The sequence below is a fragment of the Rhopilema esculentum genome, chromosome 14 (assembly GCF_057945365.1).
Source record: "Rhopilema esculentum isolate cy_ngs chromosome 14, ASM5794536v1, whole genome shotgun sequence".
Classification (NCBI taxonomy): Eukaryota; Metazoa; Cnidaria; class Scyphozoa; order Rhizostomeae; family Rhizostomatidae; genus Rhopilema; species Rhopilema esculentum.
The window spans coordinates 9,784,324-9,803,519 of record NC_142828.1 but is presented as its reverse complement, the minus strand read 5'-3'; the positions used below and the strand labels follow the sequence as shown (position 1 = coordinate 9,803,519).

The 19,196-nt window shown below is 35.9% G+C and overlaps 2 protein-coding genes across 2 annotated transcripts; one reads left to right on the top strand and one right to left on the bottom strand.

Moving 5' to 3' along the window:
- Nucleotides 1–387: 387 nt before the first annotated feature.
- Nucleotides 388–9,893, top strand: LOC135696445 (E3 ubiquitin-protein ligase KCMF1). Its single transcript, XM_065215836.2, has 7 exons — nt 388–722; nt 4,051–4,218; nt 5,049–5,188; nt 5,887–5,988; nt 6,458–6,733; nt 7,467–7,597; nt 8,715–9,893. Exons 1-7 carry the CDS (start codon nt 707–709, stop codon nt 9,082–9,084), a joined length of 1,203 nt encoding a protein of 400 aa, XP_065071908.2. The 5' UTR covers nt 388–706; the 3' UTR covers nt 9,085–9,893.
- Nucleotides 9,894–11,253: 1,360 nt separating this feature from the next.
- On the bottom strand, nt 11,254–16,111 carry LOC135696449 (uncharacterized). Its single transcript, XM_065215841.2, has 2 exons — nt 14,167–16,111; nt 11,254–12,628 (listed from the first exon to the last, which is right to left on the bottom strand). Exons 1-2 carry the CDS (start codon nt 14,522–14,524, stop codon nt 12,162–12,164), a joined length of 825 nt encoding a protein of 274 aa, XP_065071913.2. The 5' UTR covers nt 14,525–16,111; the 3' UTR covers nt 11,254–12,161.
- Nucleotides 16,112–19,196: the final 3,085 nt, after the last annotated feature.

Here is a 19,196-nt window from a genome sequence, read left to right as displayed (position 1 = left end):
TTATATTACTACACGAGTACAGTTTCCTCCTCCGATTTTTTCAATAGTTTTGTTCTCTTTCGTCTATGGAGCTTCAATTTAGTTAAAGGAATAAATAAAAAACAGCAAAAAAACTTACAGAAGTATTTTAATGATTTATTTTCTTTATCGGGTTTAGCTTTTGCTGTCCTATGATTTCACAGATACTTTACTCATGTATAGATTTGTAGTGTTTAGTATTTTCCTTATATTTTTATGAAATCAACTTTTCCCTCGCTCAAATGAAGTTTCCCAATTTCAAATTTACAAAAATGCTATATGAAGAAGGTCATTTTTGGAAACAAAGTATCAAATTTTGAAAGCTCCACCGCAGAAGAGGCTTGCGTATCAAAAAAGTTTCAGCGCACAATGAATGATGGGAAGCTTATCCACTTTAGGGAGTAGTGAGGAGTTATCGAACAAAATTGAAAGTGGGAAAGAGGAAATTGTTGAATAATTTGGGGATTTACGTCGCTGAAACAAAATCATACTGGTCCTTGACAAATTCACATACTATGCTTTTATCATAAACGCTCTTGAATACTAGCGAAAGTCGCATGAATTTCATAAATCCTGCTTAGGCCGGTGTCATCTGAGGCCCATGACGAGCTTCTGGGAACCAGGGGGCCGAGTATTCACTAGCATATTCCTTGAAGCAGAAGACAAGGAGGTGCAATAAGGAAAAGTTATGTCGCAGCATGAAGGTAATGTTTTAATGGTAATCCATGTCCAAATTGTTTGTTTTTTAAACAAGCACGGAACAGCGTTAAAGAATGTGTACGTTCGTCATTCCTTGGCTATGGGACACAGTGTCACTAAACTTAATGATAGAATTATCTGGGCATCAAAATTGACACCTCGCCATTTCATTTTCAATTTTGTTGAAAATAAAATGCACTAATAATGGGAAGTTGTTCACAGTTTCCCCAGGTTTTTTTACACAGAAGAATTTTTAGAAAATTTTCTTAGCTGTATTTAACTACAGCAAAATTTAAAGGGATCCAGACTAACTTTATTTTGATAGAGTTTGATTTAATATTAAAATATTTTACATAAATTGAATTGAATGCATCTATTGCTATCTGTGTCATAGATGCCTTCTTATATAAATATATTAATCCTTTTCCCGTTTTAAAAAAACAAGCTTTGTGCATAATTTTGTCCTAGGCTTGAAAACTTACATGCTCTTGCAACCTGATGGTTTTCTTACATTGCACACAACCCACAATTTCAATAGATTCATTTTACTATACTATGCTTGTGTATATGAGTGTTCTTGCTTGCAGCTAAAATGCCTTTGCTTGCATCACAGCTGATAGTATGCTTTCACCTACATCGAAAATTTTGGTCTGTGTTCATCTGGTAATGTTCCCTGTGAATATTCCACTGTTTATATGTTTGACTTCTGATAACAAGAAAAAAAGAATACAAGGTCTCTACGAAAGCCTTTGCTTCCAAATTCTTTGCACAGTTTCACAGGAAACATTCAATATCTGCAAATTTCAAAATCATTGTTCTGCCGTTCCCTGCACAGAAAGAATACTTTACAGTATGGTACCAATATAAATAGTCATAAATGTTTTCTAATGGCCTAGGAGAGGTACAATTTTAATTATGTCTCTCTTTTGTATGTTCAGTGGGGAATTCTTAGAGCCAAAGCAAAATTTTTCACTCTAAATTACCTTATGATGCATTCTTCATTCATAAGTATACATTTTGTTGGGTAATTGATCCTGCTATCATACTTTCATCAGAATGTAATTTTTGTGATAGCTTTTTAAGGTCAAGCTCTTAAGATAAAGGAAATAATGGATTAGTTGTTACTCTTTTTGTACTATTTACATCTCCATTACAATTCCATGCCAAAACACTTTTGATGTTTAAGAATACAGCAGATTTAAAAATGCATTAATATACAAAGATTTGTGAATTGCTTTTACAAAACTAAATTATTCAAACGACAGGCATATTATTTAATGCAAGAAGTTTTTTGTTTCCTTTAAAGAATGCAGATTAAGGAAAAGTTTGACAAGCAGAAACAAACGTAAGACTGTTTAAAATAAGCAGATGTTGAATTTTTGCTGTTTGAAGAGAGCCCTTTAGGTAGAGGCCAAAGATACCAAGCCTGCTTAAGATGTCTTTGCCAGGGTTTTTGCTTAAACCTTACACTGCAATAAATAAAATTAAGGATATATTGTTTATTAAAAACTTGTTGCTTATCCTGAGTGACAAAGGATGCTTGTTTATGTGTCAAAAATAATGTCCCTCAATGACACTTTTAGCAACTTGAGGAAAGCAAGGTTTACCTTTCTCAAGATTTACAAAGAAAAAATTAAAGAAAACCTCCAAAGAAATTTAATCTATGCTGAATACAATACTTCCATAGACAAAGACTTGAATGTGTGTATGAAGGATTAAAAGCAGTTACACTTTTATAGCTACACTAAGTTCATCAGTTACTAATTTTTAAAAGCTATTTCCTAATAAAAAATATCAAAAATTAGTTGTTTTTTATTAATAATTAATTTAGTCAGAGAACAAAATCTTTAAGCCATGTCAAATAATATCTTAATTTTGTGAAGATAGGTGAGAGTTTTAGTTATTTTATTTTCTTTGCCTTTTCTTGAGAGTATGTTTGCAGGATAAGGGCTTTGTTGTGGTTTAAAATAGCAGAAATATCCTTTTTCCTGTAACTTAGTACCCTTAGACTCATCTAGGCGGCTCAAGAATCTTCCTTAACTTTATGTTTATGTCATTTAGTAAGGAACACATGATTTTGCAGAGACATTTACGAAGTCTGGGAATTAATTTTGTTGTTGACTGAACACCTCAAGTGTAAAAATTGTCAGACTTAACATTTATCTTTGTGGTACCCACCTGTTTATTTGTGATTTAATCAAAAATTTCTGCACTGAGAGTGGAACATGGAACTTATTAAAACAAGTTAGTAACAAGTTAATTCACCCAGAATGAATACAATGTTTACATGATGCCAAATACTATTTGCTTAAAATGACGATGCCAACCCACAGTTGCAGTTAGTTTTAGAATTTAGAGATGATAGGTCGCTTTTCGTGTGTGATTGAGGAGACTCTGAGTTTGTTTTGCAAGTCTAAGAATGTGCTTGTACTGCTCATTTATTCTTTATCTAGCTTAACTACAGGTTGTGTCAAGCCAGTTAAGAAAAGACATTCTTGTTCAGTTAGTTTTTTTAGAATCTTATCAGTTTCAGAGATATGTTCATTCCATTTGCAACTTTTTTACCAAAACTGACTTGCTTTGGATACTGGTCAGCCTTTGGTTCTTAACATTTCCTGATTTAAAGAGCATATGTTGCATTAACAGTTGGCTAATCAAACAAAAGCATTTGGAGTGGAATTCCATTGTTTATTAACTTTTCATTTCTTCTTGAATTTTTACTAGAACGAAGAAACTCACCCTTGATTCCATGCTATGTACTAAACAAAAAAAGATAATTATATCCAACTGTCTGACTTCCCAAAACATTTTGGCACCAGCTTCAAACTTTCAGATTTTACACATTGTTAATATTTATGAGTTGCTTGTAATGAAGTTGAAAAGTATAAACTGGAATGAATAGAATTTCAACAACCTTTCAAGACATTTTGGCAACATCGGCATTATGAGCTGAATTCCAAAGATGCAAATCTTTTACAATTTTCAGTGTTTTGTTAATTTAAAAATCATTTTGTTTAAAAGGACAGTGAACTCTACCTTTTCATTTGCTTATATAAAATTGGTTTCTTATTCTGATTTATTTATAAGTTACTATGAATTTATCACTTATTTGTAATTTGGTTTTTAGTTGTGATCGGTGAGCAGCTTTTTCTGTTATCATCATGATCAACCTAATTATCTATAATATTTTCCATTATATCGAACAATCAGTCCTCTTATTCCTAATTAGCATAACCCTCAAAGTTCATCAACAAAAATCATAATCATCATTATCTCATCAACCACAGGTATTGTTTGAACTTATCTAACAACAATTTGTTTTATTTTGATTAGGTGTAAGTTGTGACTCATGCAGCAAGGGAAACTTCAGAGGGAAGCGATACAAGTGTTTAGTTTGTTTTGATTATGATCTTTGTGCCTCGTGCTATGAAAATGGAGCAAGGAGTTCACGGCATTCTGCTGACCATCCAATGCAATGCATCTTAACAAGAAGCGATTTTGGTAAGAGTGAGCTTTTAAAATAGATACCCCTGATTTTATATGTTAGTAACAATAATTTTTAGATTTGTTGTGACTGTCCTAAAGACCAGGGCTTCATTATATGAGAAACTCTAGAGAATAGATTTCACAAAATAGAAGCTCTTCTTTAACAGTTGCACAGGTTTATTGTTTCTTGCATTATCTTATGCATGTCCAATCAATATTCCTTGGATCAAAATAAATAATTATAGCTTTTTCTACCAGGAAATGAATTTTGAGAGCTCTACTGATAATTGGGCACTTAGTTAAGAAGCAGGACCATTTTAGTAGATCTTATACTATTAATATTTAAATTTTGATGTCAGAAAAAGTCTCAAAATTAAAAATCATCATAATCTTTAAAATCATAATCGGAAAATATTTTTGTGTATGCCTATGCAAACTTGAGTTACCATGTGTCTTAGTAAAAAACCAGGCAGTTTTTATGCAAAATGATGCAAAGATCAAAAGCCAAGTAGAACTTGCCTCCTTGACATTAGTAGCCCTCCTGAGCCCCCCTCCCCCCACCCTAATACCACTTATTTCCAGCATGCATTTGGTAGTGATGCTCCTCTTATTTCCACCATATGTTACATATTTTATCATTCTTTGTGATAATTTATTATATAATTTATATTTTGTTGTTAAAAGTAATGCAGTGAAGGCACTGAAATGAATCTACATATAGCCATAATTTTGAAATCTCTATAACACAACTTGAAATTCAGATTGTGAAGTGCAAAATAACTTTAGTTGATAAAGATGCTAAAAATATTCTACAGAATATTTATTTTTGCTTTTTGGTGTTGCAGATTTATTTTATTCTGGTGAAGCTGTGCAGTTTGATCAGCCACAGTCTTTTACGTGCCCGTACTGTGGCAAATTGGGTTTGACAGAGAACCAGTTACATGAGCATGTTACTGGGGAGCACTTATCTTCTTCCGCTGAAGTTGTAAGGATTTTTACTTTCACATTGAACCTCAATATCTTGTGGATCTGTTGCAAAATTTTTATATCTTGTGGGCCTGTAGTGATGTGATTTCTTTGCATTTTTAGGATTACAAAAACCAAGCATAGTGTAATACAAAAAATAAAGTATTTTTAGATGATGGGGTTTTCAAGACGGTTCTAAGTATTTCATTTAGTGGATTATCAAATGTTTTTCCTTATATTTTATGAGTAGATGCAGCAGATAGCTGCCACTCAGAAATAAAATTCTTTGGAAAGATCCTAATTAAAAAATGTAGAATATTTAGATAATTTGAGTTTAATGTTTGGCCAAGTCCTTTAAACATAAAATATTGCTTGGCTTTCTGCCCCCTGTCAAAGGTAACTTTCTTTAAATCTATGTTTATTCCTTGGGCCTATGCTCTTTCTATGGGACTCTTTTGAGCTTGATTACACGGGCCTATCCACAAGAACAGATCAGGAGAAGTTTATAAATTTTGAATTTTTTTTCTCGTTATTGTTCACAGCAGATTGATTTATGTTTAACCCTGAGAAAGGGACAAAACTGTTGAGGGTTTTTGCTTCCCAATACTTTCATCTTTATAGTTTTCCAGGGTTGATATTTCTGGTTTATCAAGGCTCGAATGAAATCAGCCCACACTATCCTTTGCAGTTTAACATACCTAACATTATCTTTTGTAGATATGCCCTGTCTGCGCAGCAGTACCAGGGGGTGATCCTAACCGCGTCACAGATGACCTTGGCGGGCATCTCAATATGGAGCATAGAAATTCACGTGAACATGTAAGTTGTAGTGCTTAATCTAAATAGATACTTCATGTAAGAGACATGAGTAAGAACGAATAAGGAAGCTTGCAGTGAATAAGGAAGTTGTTTTTATACTTGTGCAGCTTTAGTTCATTAGACTTTAAAACTGGCTTACAAATCTATACTGGTTGACAGACTTCCTTTTTTCAATACAAATATCTTGCCAAGTGTTCTTCTTTTCCATTATTAGTTAAAACCATGTGTACAAGATGTTTTATGGACAACGTGTAATGTTTCCTTTGCCAGTATGCACATTGAGAGTTTAAGTATTAAACGTTGACAATGGCCAGTTTATCATTGTGCACAAGAGGTGCTCTTAAAACCTTTCTTGATCATTGCAGTCTTGCTCTGGTGCCTTTTGTTTCAGCTTTTATAACTATTTTGTTTATCTTAATCAACTGTGATGCAATGCTTGTTGCATGATGGTATTTTGCTCTGTATGCAGGATGAGCGACTAAGCAGAAACATTAGAAGCATTTTTCACCCGGCTAGAGGCGGTGGACCACCAAGGATACGAAGAGGAAACCCGTTTTCAAGTGCTGTTACTAGCAGAACGTGCTCCTCTGCCACATTTTCGTCAGCTAGGGAAAACATTGACCCGATCGCAGAGCTGTTGTCGCAACTCTCGGGCGTTCGACGCGCTGCACAGCAGCAAAGTGCCGCTGCCACAGCTTCTCAGCTACAGCTATTACAACAGCAGTTGCAATTTGAAAGACAGCAGGTAAGGCAATCTACAGAAATGTCATTGTAGGATTCACGATTGATCCTTTAGATCTAGAAACCGTAGTTGTATTGCTAGAAACCCCTGAGAAATTCCCGTGATCTACCCGAAAAACATATTTATGATCTCATTTATAAAAAGATGATTCTGTTGTCCTGGTAGCAAATCTGTTGTCTTTTTGGAGCAATGGATTTGAAATTTGCATTTTTCTGGATCTCGTAAATTAATGCCCCCTTATTTCCTGAGTAATGTTTTTAATTCAAGAAGCACTGCATAGGGTACAAGTGTGTATGGCGTGTGTAAGATACAAGGCCACCTTTTTCGTACCCTTTCCTTTTCGGACGTTGCTAAAGATTTTCACACACTGCGATATACATAGTTTAGAACTGATACATATATATATATATATATATATATATATATATATATATATATATATATATATATATATATATATATATATATATATATATATATATATATATATATATATATATATATATATATATATATATATATATATATATATATATATATATATATATATATATTAAAATTCACGTAAAGATGAAGTAATGACATAAGGTTGTAAGATATGTTTTTAATCAAATATCAAAAATCGTCAAATATTGAACATGGTTTATATTTTTGCTCAAACTAACCTTTCATTTCAGCTCTGATTTATTTTTTCCTTATTCGTTTTCCATTTGAAAATTCCATGTACCCTTCCCAGGTCCAGCAAGCTCGCGATAGACTAGAGCGACTTCCGGTTCGAAAACAAGCTACTGCTTCAAATGGAACAACAACTGCCGTCCCGAAGGAGACGCAATCTGGCAACGCAAAGGAGCAATTTTTGCTCCCGACGTGAGTTTCATAACATGATTACTATTCACATTTCCCTCTACATTTCAATGTTTTTAAATAGGCTTCCTTTTTGTTACAGTTTTACGGGCACTGCGGAGAGTCGATGAAAGTGAGGGGGGGGGGATCTATCAAAAGTGAGGAGGGCTGAAACCAATTACAAAGAGACTTTGCTGGTGATTTAATTCTTAATGTTTTGCAATTGATGTAAAAAGTTGAGGTGGGGGGGGGGGGGGCTAAAACATGTTTTACAGTTCCTCGAATGACGGAGAAGGAGACGACATATGGCTATCTCACTTTATTCATATTAATGAAGTTTGTATAAAACTTTATTGTTAGTTTTTATTTTACAATTTTTCTCCAATCCTTTAAACGCTCAGTAGATTTTGGATTTTACCACCATTCTGCGGAGTTTTTGTGAGCATGGTGATTTGGTTTCCTGTAGTACTTAGGTTCTGCGTATGTAGGGAAAGCAAAACAATTTTTGGAACCGTATCTTTGGAACCGGCTTTAAATCAATCTCTACTCCACAAAAGTAGAGGAGATTACTTAGATCTAAAAGGAGATGCCTTTGTTAAGTATCTAAAATTGAAATACCCGGCCAACTTCAAAGGAAATTAATTGCTTCACGTCGTTTTCCTAAAAATAGGCGAAAGAGGTGTACTTCTAAAGTGTTACTATTACTATAAAACGTATTACTATTACTGCATAAAACTGTGTTATTTTAACATGTACATATGTTTTAAGTTGCTGCATTGAAGGTTAGGTCCAAAATAACACAAAGGCCTGCAAGACCCCCTTTTCTGGTGTACTTATTACCTAGCCAAAGTTTTTAAAATCCGACTCTTGAAATTAATCGTTTGATTTATGGATAAGTTGTTATATGAAAAAAATTCAATAAATTGGCTATCACGAAATAGGCCTGAAGTAATACATATATTACTTGCCTGAATTTTTGTGGTATCCAGCAGAGAAACAAGTCCATTCATTCGAATGTTTATCAGACTTGAAAATTGCATTCCTGCGATTAGACCGCGAATATTTGCGTGTTTGCTTACAATTAGCTCTCCATCGTTTGTTTGTAGCGGGTTCGTATCACATGTATTTTGTCCATTCACAGATACTACACTGAAACCAAACAGAAGTCGGAGACAGAAAAAGAGGCAGAGAAGCGCGATTTTAGAGAGCTGTTTTGTCGTGAATTATTTTTCTCGTTTATTTCACCCGAACTTCAAAATGATTTACCTGATAGCGGGGTCAAAACAAAACAATCAGATCAGAATGAAAGCGAACAATCCGTTGCAAGCACTCAACAGAACTTTGAAACCCTTCAGTTAAGTGAATCGCCAGCGGAAGATGAGCCGCGCGGTGAAAGTCAAGCAGCGCAAGCGGAAAGTAGTTCAGCAGACGACATTGTAGTTTCAAAAGGCCGCAACGGCTATCAGTCTGACTGTGTATGCAACAGCGATCCGGAAACTACCGCTCCGTGAAATTAATTTTTTCTGTTATGATTGCCATCCTAGCTTCTATGAAAATTGTGAATTAATTGCTGTATGGTTGTCTGTTTTTGTCCATTACACAGGTTTTTCATTTAAAGTTTAGATTTCGAATTATTCCACGTTTTTGCAGCAACTTCTAGGAACAAATGTGTTTCTTTGCTGCGAAGCTTACACTTTCTGTTATTCGAAGCCATGAACACAAACTAACTATTATTTAACTTTGCGCCTTTTTTCTTGGTAAAGCAAGGTCATTTTAGATTTTTAGATTGCTTCAAGAATGTTTCATTTAGGTTTTTGTTTCATATTCACATAAAGTGAAAACGATTCCTTGATTTTTCTGTCACAGTTTGATGAACGTGTAAACAGTTATAAATCAACTTCGACTTGTTACTCCACTTGTAAATGGAGTAAACTAAAAGATTTCTAGTCACTCGATATCATCACATTTTCTTGCTGGTATATTCAGCTTTTTAATCAATAGCCTTCAAGGTAGGATAACATCTTTCCACTCCTAAAAAGGTGGCCGCTTTTTGTGCCTGTAGGAGCTCTTCTGAAGGGGCATCGACTGGAGGCTTTTTTTGCGTCCACTAGTGAAAAGGTTGATAGGCCTATTCTTTTAGTAGCAAATGCAATTTGATCGATGAATGGGGGTAATGCCATACATTGATCAAGGAAGGGGGTGGTATGTTGATAACGGCTCTGAGTTCCCCCGTGCCGGAAAATATAATATTATTTTAGAAATGAAAACGATTGGTTATGCCAAAAGTTGCTTTTTATTAAAGATACTTCTTTGCTGTATATTTCTCATTTGTTTCTCTGTTATAAATCATAACACTTGTAACAAAACAATCACTAAACGTCTTTATTACTACAATTGACATGAGCCTTCCCGGTGTCTTTTCCCCATAGAGAGTTGTCACTGTTTTATTGAACCTGCTAGGGTAGTGGAAAGATATTTCTTGACACATTGTGGTGACACACAGTGCACTCTTATTTCTGTTTTGCGGTCTGCATCATCTATGGCTGAAGCTGGCCAGTACTGGCCTGGATCGAGTAGCTTTGCAATTGCTCGATGCATTGGATCGAGGCAGTCACTATCTTTCATGAAGAAGGGAACGTGAATTTTTCAGCAGCCTTTTTTATCGTCATTGATACTGTCTGGTTGTTTGTTTCATTGAATTCCAATATTTTCCTCCAATCTTCTGCTCTCATTATTGCTTTTGATAGGGCAATGATCGATGCCTATTGCAATTGAATGGAATGAAACCAAATAGCTACAACTTTTAAAGGGAAGAGAAAACAATGACACAAATCTGATAATGAACCCATTAACTCACCTCTTCGTGTTTGTTTATACATCTATGTTCTGTTCTCGGTTTTTAACTCTGAATATAATAATATCAAATTCTGGTTATTAGGCCCACAAAGTGAGACTGCTGCTATTAAGAGCACGTTTCGTTGCTTTTTTAAACCTAATGTCGTCTCATCATTGCAAAATGACTTTATGCAAGTCGTAGAGATCAGTGAGAAAAACAGAAAGTGGAGCGATATTACTACGAGTAAACCTGAATATCCCTCTTTATATTTCTGCTCCTCTCGGACTTTTTCATGCCCCTGGCACTTTTTAAGTGGTTGACTGTAGGCCCGTAGGCCATTAACGGATACTCAGGGCCGGCGAAACCGGCGGGGCCATTCCCCCTCCCCCCCCCCCATTCTGCAGAGTAAAAGAAATTTTTTGAGGCAAAAGTGGACAGAAATCTACTTTATCATTCTCTAAGTAACTGTGCTTAGTAATCCCTCACACATGCCTTTAGCTTTTGCTTGGTTGTTATGTCTTTACCACGGAAGACATATATAAAATTGAATGTTGAAATTTGACTGAAGAAATCGAGCATTGTCCAAGTTGTACAACGAGCAACAGCTTGGCTTAGGAAATAGATAAAGAAACTTGATCCAGAATAACTTGGTGCCAGCACAAATTGACGGAGTTTCGTTTTTTATGGCCTAAACTTGGCAAACAAGGTCTGTTTGTTAACGAAAACTTCCTCAGAAACATTACAAAAAGAGAGAAATCAGCTGTTGAAGGAAAAGAAAGAGCTGAAAGAAAATTTTGAGGATATGAGAAATAAGGAACGGGGCAGATTTGTTTAAGTCTCAGATAAAGTACTATCAAGAAAACTTCAAAGTTTGATCGTTTGGATAATCCATTCTTACTAAGAAAGAAAAAAGATAGATGCAATTGTAAGGTCTATTAAAACTCGTTTTGATCAGATGTTACAAAATAATTTCTCATCTTTACAGCAATGCTTGATTTTAATTTGATAGTTCTTCTTTTGATATTTCAATGTTGATGTTTTTTATTAAACCGCGTTTTGTTTTTTTTCTCCCCATCCTATTTTGGGTACTTTCAAAATCTAAAAAAAGTTTCATTACGAGCTATATTATAACGGTTATTCTAAAAACTTTGCAAGACCTTTCTTATTTCAAGTCAACATTACAACAGACTAGACTATGGGACATGTTGATAAAACAAAGCTTAGATATATTGCCTCGGATTTTCCTTCAGTCAAAATCCATTTGAGATTCTGGCCATCCCTAAGACACCATAATTCCAAAAGTTTTCCAGCGGACGTAATTACAACGGAAAATTCCACACAACGGTTACCTCCACACTAAGGCACCTCCACATGCTACAATCCTGTGTCGTCTATGCTACATTATTAGTTATGTACATATACATTGATCACATTTTTAAAATCACAGTGTTCAACAGTTTAATGAAGCTTTGTAAAGGTAACTTCTTTTCCTAAAATACTAACGAATATAAGATACTTTTGAGTCCAGGAGAATCAGATTCGTGTCTTAAAACAGGGAAATGAGTTCGAAAAACGGCACCGGACCACGTAAATTTGGTTTTTTGTTTTTCAAAGTTGGTCATTTAGCTCCGGCAAATCATTTTCTAAACTTTTGGTACTAGTTCTACGAATATTTCAGATAGTTATAAAAGATATGTTTATGATAATGAATTGTCGTGGATGTTTTGGTGCGACGCTAATGTCTTCAAAGGATCAAAACCGTCCTCGATCTTGGTTCCAAGCATGATGCACTGGCGGCCATCTTTTGTCGCATCTGTGCTCCTGCTCATGTGATAGGTGCACGCCTTCAGACCGCTGACAATATGGCTCGCACCTAGGAATGTGAATCTCGTACTTGTGGTCAGAATCAGCCTCGTCATCAGTTAAGCTCATTTCTTCAGCCTCTTTCCTGATTCTTTTCCACTTTGTCCTTCTATTTTGGAACCAAACTTTGATTTGTGTCTCGCTCAGGCCAAGGAAAGAGGCAAGTTGTTTGCGCTCCTCCCCAACAGAGTAGTGGCTTTGCTCAAACGCATTCTCGAGACCCAAAAGTTGAGTGGGCGTGAAGGCCGTTCGATGACGTTTCCTTTTTCTTGATCCCCCTGTGGAGCTAACAGATTGTTGCTGCTTGATTCTCGTTGCCAAGGAACTGTTGCCAAATGCTGTATGTTCTCGATCATCTGATGAACAAAAGCAGAAGAGAAATGTTTTTTTAAGACACGTGCGATACATTCGTTCCTCATATTCAAGGATGCGATTAGTAAATCGTAGCAACCCAATTGTCTTTCTATTTTCTTAAAAGCTCATAAGTTAAAACACTAAAAGTGATTGAATACCGGTGCTTAAAAGATTAGCAAAAGGCGGCTAGGCTGCGTGTGGTGTTTGCTATGAGCTGATTTGTTCTGCCGCAGGCCATTGTCTGAATCTTCTCAATAAAAACGGTTGGATGCCTGCCCAAGTCTATTCGCCTAAACTATTTCCCGCACGCGGAAAGAACACGCGGTGCGTAGTGGAACGCACTGGAGACAATATTTCCAGGCTAATTAAAAATGATAACACCTTTCTTGGAATTTCCTCCGTTGAAATGGAAACACATTTTTGTACTTTCCTATTACTAACATCTAATTGCTGAAAAGTTAACCTATAATCTTATCTTCAGATAAGTTAAGTTGTATATTTTCCTACAAATTATCCCTACATTTTTTATTGATTCATAGCCTTTGGTTTATTTTGTCAATCGGTCTTTCTCTTTCAGTTCTTTCAAGGTTCGTTTGTTTGTACGTATCAATCAAAACACAACCATTCGCATTCTTTCAACGCTATCGCACGTACACGGTTTTCGTGGGGTAAAAGTATCCATAATTATTCGCCGCACGAATATATTCTCTCGGTTTTCACATAAAAGGAACTTTTCCGTATTGATTATAGAGTTCTAAATCCAATGCCGTCGAAGAATTTAATGCGAAGATTCTGTTAATGGGGGGGGGGAGGTTATTATTTTCTAAATGCACTTTGTGATTGAGAGGGTATCTGCACTACATCGCCCACAAACATTGCTCTTTGGTTTCTGTGATATTTAATTGTTTCTTAAATGCCAAGGTTTCGACAAGAAGGATCAAGAACCTATTAGAGTTTCGTATCAGCATTGCGTCATCAGTATCCTCCAATAGAATTGCTAGTTTCTCTTTACATTGAATCCTTATGTTTATACAATCACTAAGTCAGAAACTTCATCTGTTTTTCCGTCTTCTTTATCTGCATTACGTTATAGTCCATTTCTGGTAGTTTAAGGGTTTGATAACATCAACCTTCCTAGGAGTAGTTTTGACAAGGCTCAGATTTTCATATAGATATTTACCGCTATTTTTTATCTGATATGTTACTTTGAAAAAAAAGAAAAATATAAGCTGTTGATTTTGTTTTGCTTATATTCGTGGTTAGTTTTCATCTTTGTATTTGATTTGAAGAAACTGTCCCGTCTTTATAAAAGATTATGCGACTTTTTCAAAAGAGCATTTGTTAATACAATTACTTTCTTATATTGCGAGCCGAAATCAGCCTTCTAGATTTCATCTCAAGGGGTGCAATCTTACATGACAAGTGACTTGGGATTGCAACGCTTCGTAAATAGTCGTCAACGTAATTTGGTTCTTTGCGCCAATTAAGTTATCATCCACATAGTGTTAAGTATCAATGTCGTTTTTACAGCTAAACTCACCTGATGTGTAGTATGGTTGTCTTATGTAGGTACGATATTCGTATGCATTCTCGTAGTGAGAGCATGGTGCGTCTCCAACCCATGCGGGCAGTGCATGTCGTGGAGGCTCCTGACAGTAACATCTTGTTCCTTTTACTCGACACACAGACTCTACTGGCCTGTATGCTACAGGTCTTTGGTATTCCCTTGGAACATGCAGCATATAACCCTCTTCGAAATGTCTCTTGCTGTCACTTGCATCTTCCAATGCTCTGCTCTCCTGTCCAGACGGCCGAACTTCGTGTCTTTCAAATCTTCTTTCCGGTGTTATCTTTCCAGGCTTTTCTAGTATCTTGTCAATGCAATACTTTTCAGACATTGTGCTTCAAGTTTTCAAGCGTCGCTGTCATTAAATATTTCCTTTATAAATTCCTATTGAATATATCATGTACTGTTATAAGATGTGAGATTAGGTTTTGCTTTGGCTCTCCTTTAAGTCAGTGCTCAGCTTCTTTAACCTCAGTTTTTTGCTTAGAAAAGCCAACAGCAATCTTTGGTAACCCTTTAGATTTCTCTCTACTTCTCTATTTTAGAACGGCTCTTCTTCTTAATGTCTTCTCTTCACCAAATACGAAGTAGATCTTGGCCCCACTTCCGCTAATCTCTCTTTTCCCCTAGCAGTTCTGATCACGCGCGAAAGAGGTTTGCTGTGTCGACCCTCCTCTGAGCTGCAGCGATTCAGATTGCGCTACAAGTTGACATTTGATGCGTTTAAGCACCTTTAATCAGTTCATTGCACTCAGCTGAAGAAATAATGATTATTGGTTTGTAAATTTGTTTAACCAACAATGTACTGAATGTAACAGAAGATGATGCCCGACTTTATGGCGGCTACCAGTTCTAATTGTAAAATTTTACCAGTCTGTACACACATCCGATTCCTTTTGTGAACATCGTTTAAAACGCCTGAAATGTTTCCACAATTGCGCACCTCCTTTTCTTCTATGACACGGCAGAAAACGATAGCAACAATTAGCAACTCGATTTCTTAGATTTTTTTCGACAGACAATTGGCTTTAGCTGACAATACGAAACCCGCGTCTATGAAAACAAAACAAATCACGGCCTAGCGTATACCCCTTGTTTGCAAGTGCTTTGAATTGCTTATCGATTGCCTGTTATATAAAGACGGAGGTTGCGTCATGGAAAGCGTCATTACAATGTCGAAGTTCACTTTCCGTAACCGGAGGCATGTGTATTTTAAAAGTGTACTTGGAAAGGATACTTGGCAAAATGTCTTCTCACAGTTTACAAATAGTTTTTGTATCTATTTTGCCCAATCTAAGATCAGGTTTGCAAAAATCGCCATCGCTTACTTAACTAAAGAAAAGAAACTTTGAAAGAGTTTCTTAATGAGCCAAATCGCTGAGATGTAACTGAATCTTGGTACGATACCGTACAGTAGGTACGGTAGTTGATTTATATTTAACTTCTTTTCAGATTGTCTACTTAGCGCCTCCATTACCCGCCTTAAAACTGTAGCGTCCTTTCACCACAGTACCCTGATACAGCTGTTTAACAGACCATGACTTTGTAAAGGCTAATGCAAGAAGACATAAATTTTTGCAGAATACTTTTTAAACTGCTCTGTATGATAATTATTTAGAATAATTATCCTTTGTATGCCAGTTGCTCCTTGGTAGCTCAAATCCGCAACTTTCTTCTTGTTTTTGCAATGCTGGAATAGATTCTCTAGAACACGCAAACAAATAACACCGCATTAACAGCTTGAATTGTTTAAATCGATATCTAGCTCCTCTTACATAACATTTGGGCTGAATAACTCGTTATCAAAGTATCTGATAAAACTTCATTGATCTAAGACTTTTCTTTTTTTCCGTAAAAAGCTCTAATTTGTCATTTAGACGTAAAGAGCTTATTTAAGTATTAAATTGTACTGTAGTTAATTTAATTGATGATGATGATGATGATGCATGATCTTGCTATTAAGAGAAATAAAATTGACATCATGCAATGTTAAAGTAGAAAATTGAACGAGCTTAAGAAGAAATACTCTAAAACATATCGAAACTATGGACATTTTAAATTGATGAAGATGAAGAGGTTATGTCTTTGCTTCCTTTAGCAACTCCTTTAAATTTAGCATTAAAAAAAACTTGTATTAATGAACATTTGTAGGTCGACTGTAGTAAGTTCGTCGACGGGATGTGTTTGGGATAGAAATTTATCCGCCATCTTGATTTGAGCTAACTCAAGTGACTATATGCTTTTGTGATATTCTTCTCTCATACTGCTATAGTTAATTCACAACCAGGGCGCTTTCTGGCACTTTGCATCCGCCCATACAGAGGAACCCTGTTTTAGCACATAGTCAATATTTATTGAACGAGCAGTGGTAAATCTGCTTCGAATTGGCGTAAGGTATAATTCTAAGATACATACATTCAAGGTAGGAAAACAGGTGAAGCTAGAGTTTCTTAAATCAAAGAAAAATTAAAACACACACCTGCAGGCATGTGTTTTGATAACGCTGTAATCATCCCTGTGTGAATGTTTGAGAATAGATGTGTTCGTATGCGCGTTAACGATTTACCTGTGATTGATTCTTAGATTCAATGCAAAGCCAATTATCGAATGGCGGGTTTGATAATAAAGGTGGATAAACCTGAGAAAAAGGCGAGGGGTAGACCAGGTTTCTTATGACGCGAGTACCAAAAATGGGGGAATCATGGATCCCGATGTTCATAAGATACGCCTAATTCTTTTACTTTCTGATATTATCCCCCAATATCTCCCCCTCCCCAGCATTTAACTGTTTCTGGCATTCTACTGTGACTTCTAATGTCTTTGGATGCAACGTGGCTAATTGTTTCAGGGCCAATCGAGCCTTAGTATCCCATAACATAAGATTATATCTTTCTACAATAATAGAAAGGCTTCTTGATTATTTAAAAAGAGCTTTTTTCTAAATATTTTTGTTTCCTTCATTATGATAAGAGACTTGCAGATGATCAAACGTTCAACCACAATTCTGTCCGAAACTTTCATTGTCCTAAAGCTGTTTGGTTTGATTTTTGAAATTTATTTGGATACTAAAGCAGTTTTTAAAATGTATTTGACAAGTTTGTTAGAGGCATTTTCAGGTCATTTCTTTTGCAGTTGCCACTGCTGTGAAGGCTATGGCTGTCGTCATATCGTCATAGCTACCTTCAAACTTCTACCTACAAATAAGTCAAAATATTTTTTCAGTATCATTGGTTTGCCTCGCCTACCTATAATTTAATTCAATTTAGCTTGTTTTTGGGAAGTTATCAATTTCAGAACAAACATATAAAATTGTGTGAGAAAAACATAACTCTGTATGGCTGTAAATCGCCGCATATTAGTATCTCACGAAAACACCCTTCTTGACAGATTTCATATTTACACGAAGCTCAAATGGATCTTCAAATGCAAATAAACCAATTTTATAAGCGCTCCTTACTTTCTTAGCACTTTGTTTGCAATGTGTTTAGTTCGCTAATGGCTGCCCTAACACATGCATGTTAGAGGATTTACGGTATGAGATTTGGCATATGTCAAATTATCATTCTTATAACCAGTTCTTGATTCTTTGTTATGCTTTGCTTGCGCAAATCAGTGCTTGTCTTTCCTGTTAAAAAAAGGCAAACTGCTAATACACTCATCATCAATCTCAAAATCGAGCTGTCTTGTTATGCCAAAGTGAACTTGAGTGATCTGTTTTCCCTTACCTAAAGTATATCCTTATTCTTCGTCGGTTTAAACATATGGCAACTGAAACTGCGGGGTATCGTCGGGGAAGAAGCTAAGGAGGTGTAGGGAAGAGGAGGTGTGACGATCCCCTTAAAAGATTTCGTTTCAAACCAAGGAGTCTGTTGCCATTTAGAAGTTTTTGTAGGCGAATTGTAGGCAAATAAAGGATGGTGCACCACTTTGTCAGCAAATGAGACCAGGATACATCTCTCTTGTGTATAATAGCTAGTGAATAGCAGATATGCGCCCTTATTTTCAGCTTAGCATTTCTTTTTCTTCATAACACGACTTTTTATAGCAAAAAACGTGTTGAATAAACGCTTCTTTTAGTTTGATCCAGTGCTCCTTTGAAATGCTTCTCGCTGCAAATAAAGGAACTTACTTCAGATATATAGAGCACTTTCTCGCAAATGGCAGGGTTTGTTTCGTTTCACTCTAGGCAAGGTTCTTTGTTTTCCGATACTAAATTTTGCTTCGTTTCAACTGCGTTTATGATATCTAGAATGGTGGGAGAGGGAGTTGAGGAGCAGCCTTCACAAATATCGGAGTTTACACCACTACTGACTGTGACTTTACTTGAAATATTATTCGGCGCATGCCGGTACAAATAAGTTTTAATTTTTCAGGAGCAACTCCCATAGCTTATGTTGAAACTAGTATCCCTGATAATATCGATCAACCTTCTTGAATTGATGCTTTTAAACGAATGGGTGAACCACGAAAGAGTCATACAGCGAGACTAGAGTCACGGTCAATTGAAGGAAAGTATCACTTTTCCTAGGGTTTCTCCTGATAAAGCACAACGTTTAGGCAGCTGGAAGGAATTCTGGAGACAAAATGGTTTGTCCGTTGCATGGAGGTGTCCGTTGTTTGGCGGTGTCTGTTGTTTGCAGGCGTTCGTTAATGGAGGTTTCCTGGTGCAAGTCGTGTGTGGAGAATCTTTCAATGACCAAAAATCGTTTTCTTAGTGTTAAGGTAATAAAACGTTTTTAATAATACCATGTCTTCGGACTTAGTACCAAACCCAGATATAGAAATGTGTCACTTTATGCTCAAGGAAGGCTTACTGGAAACATTCGCTTTGCATTATCGAATAGCTGTTTCAGTGCTCTTGCAATTATACGTCAGTATGCCCAACTTTACTATTTCCCTGTAACCATTTTTAGCATCGTTTATTGTCTAATTTTCATTGTCATGTGTGTCATTCCTTTGAAGAAAAAACAAAGAAAAGAAAAAGAACAGAAAGACAAATCTGG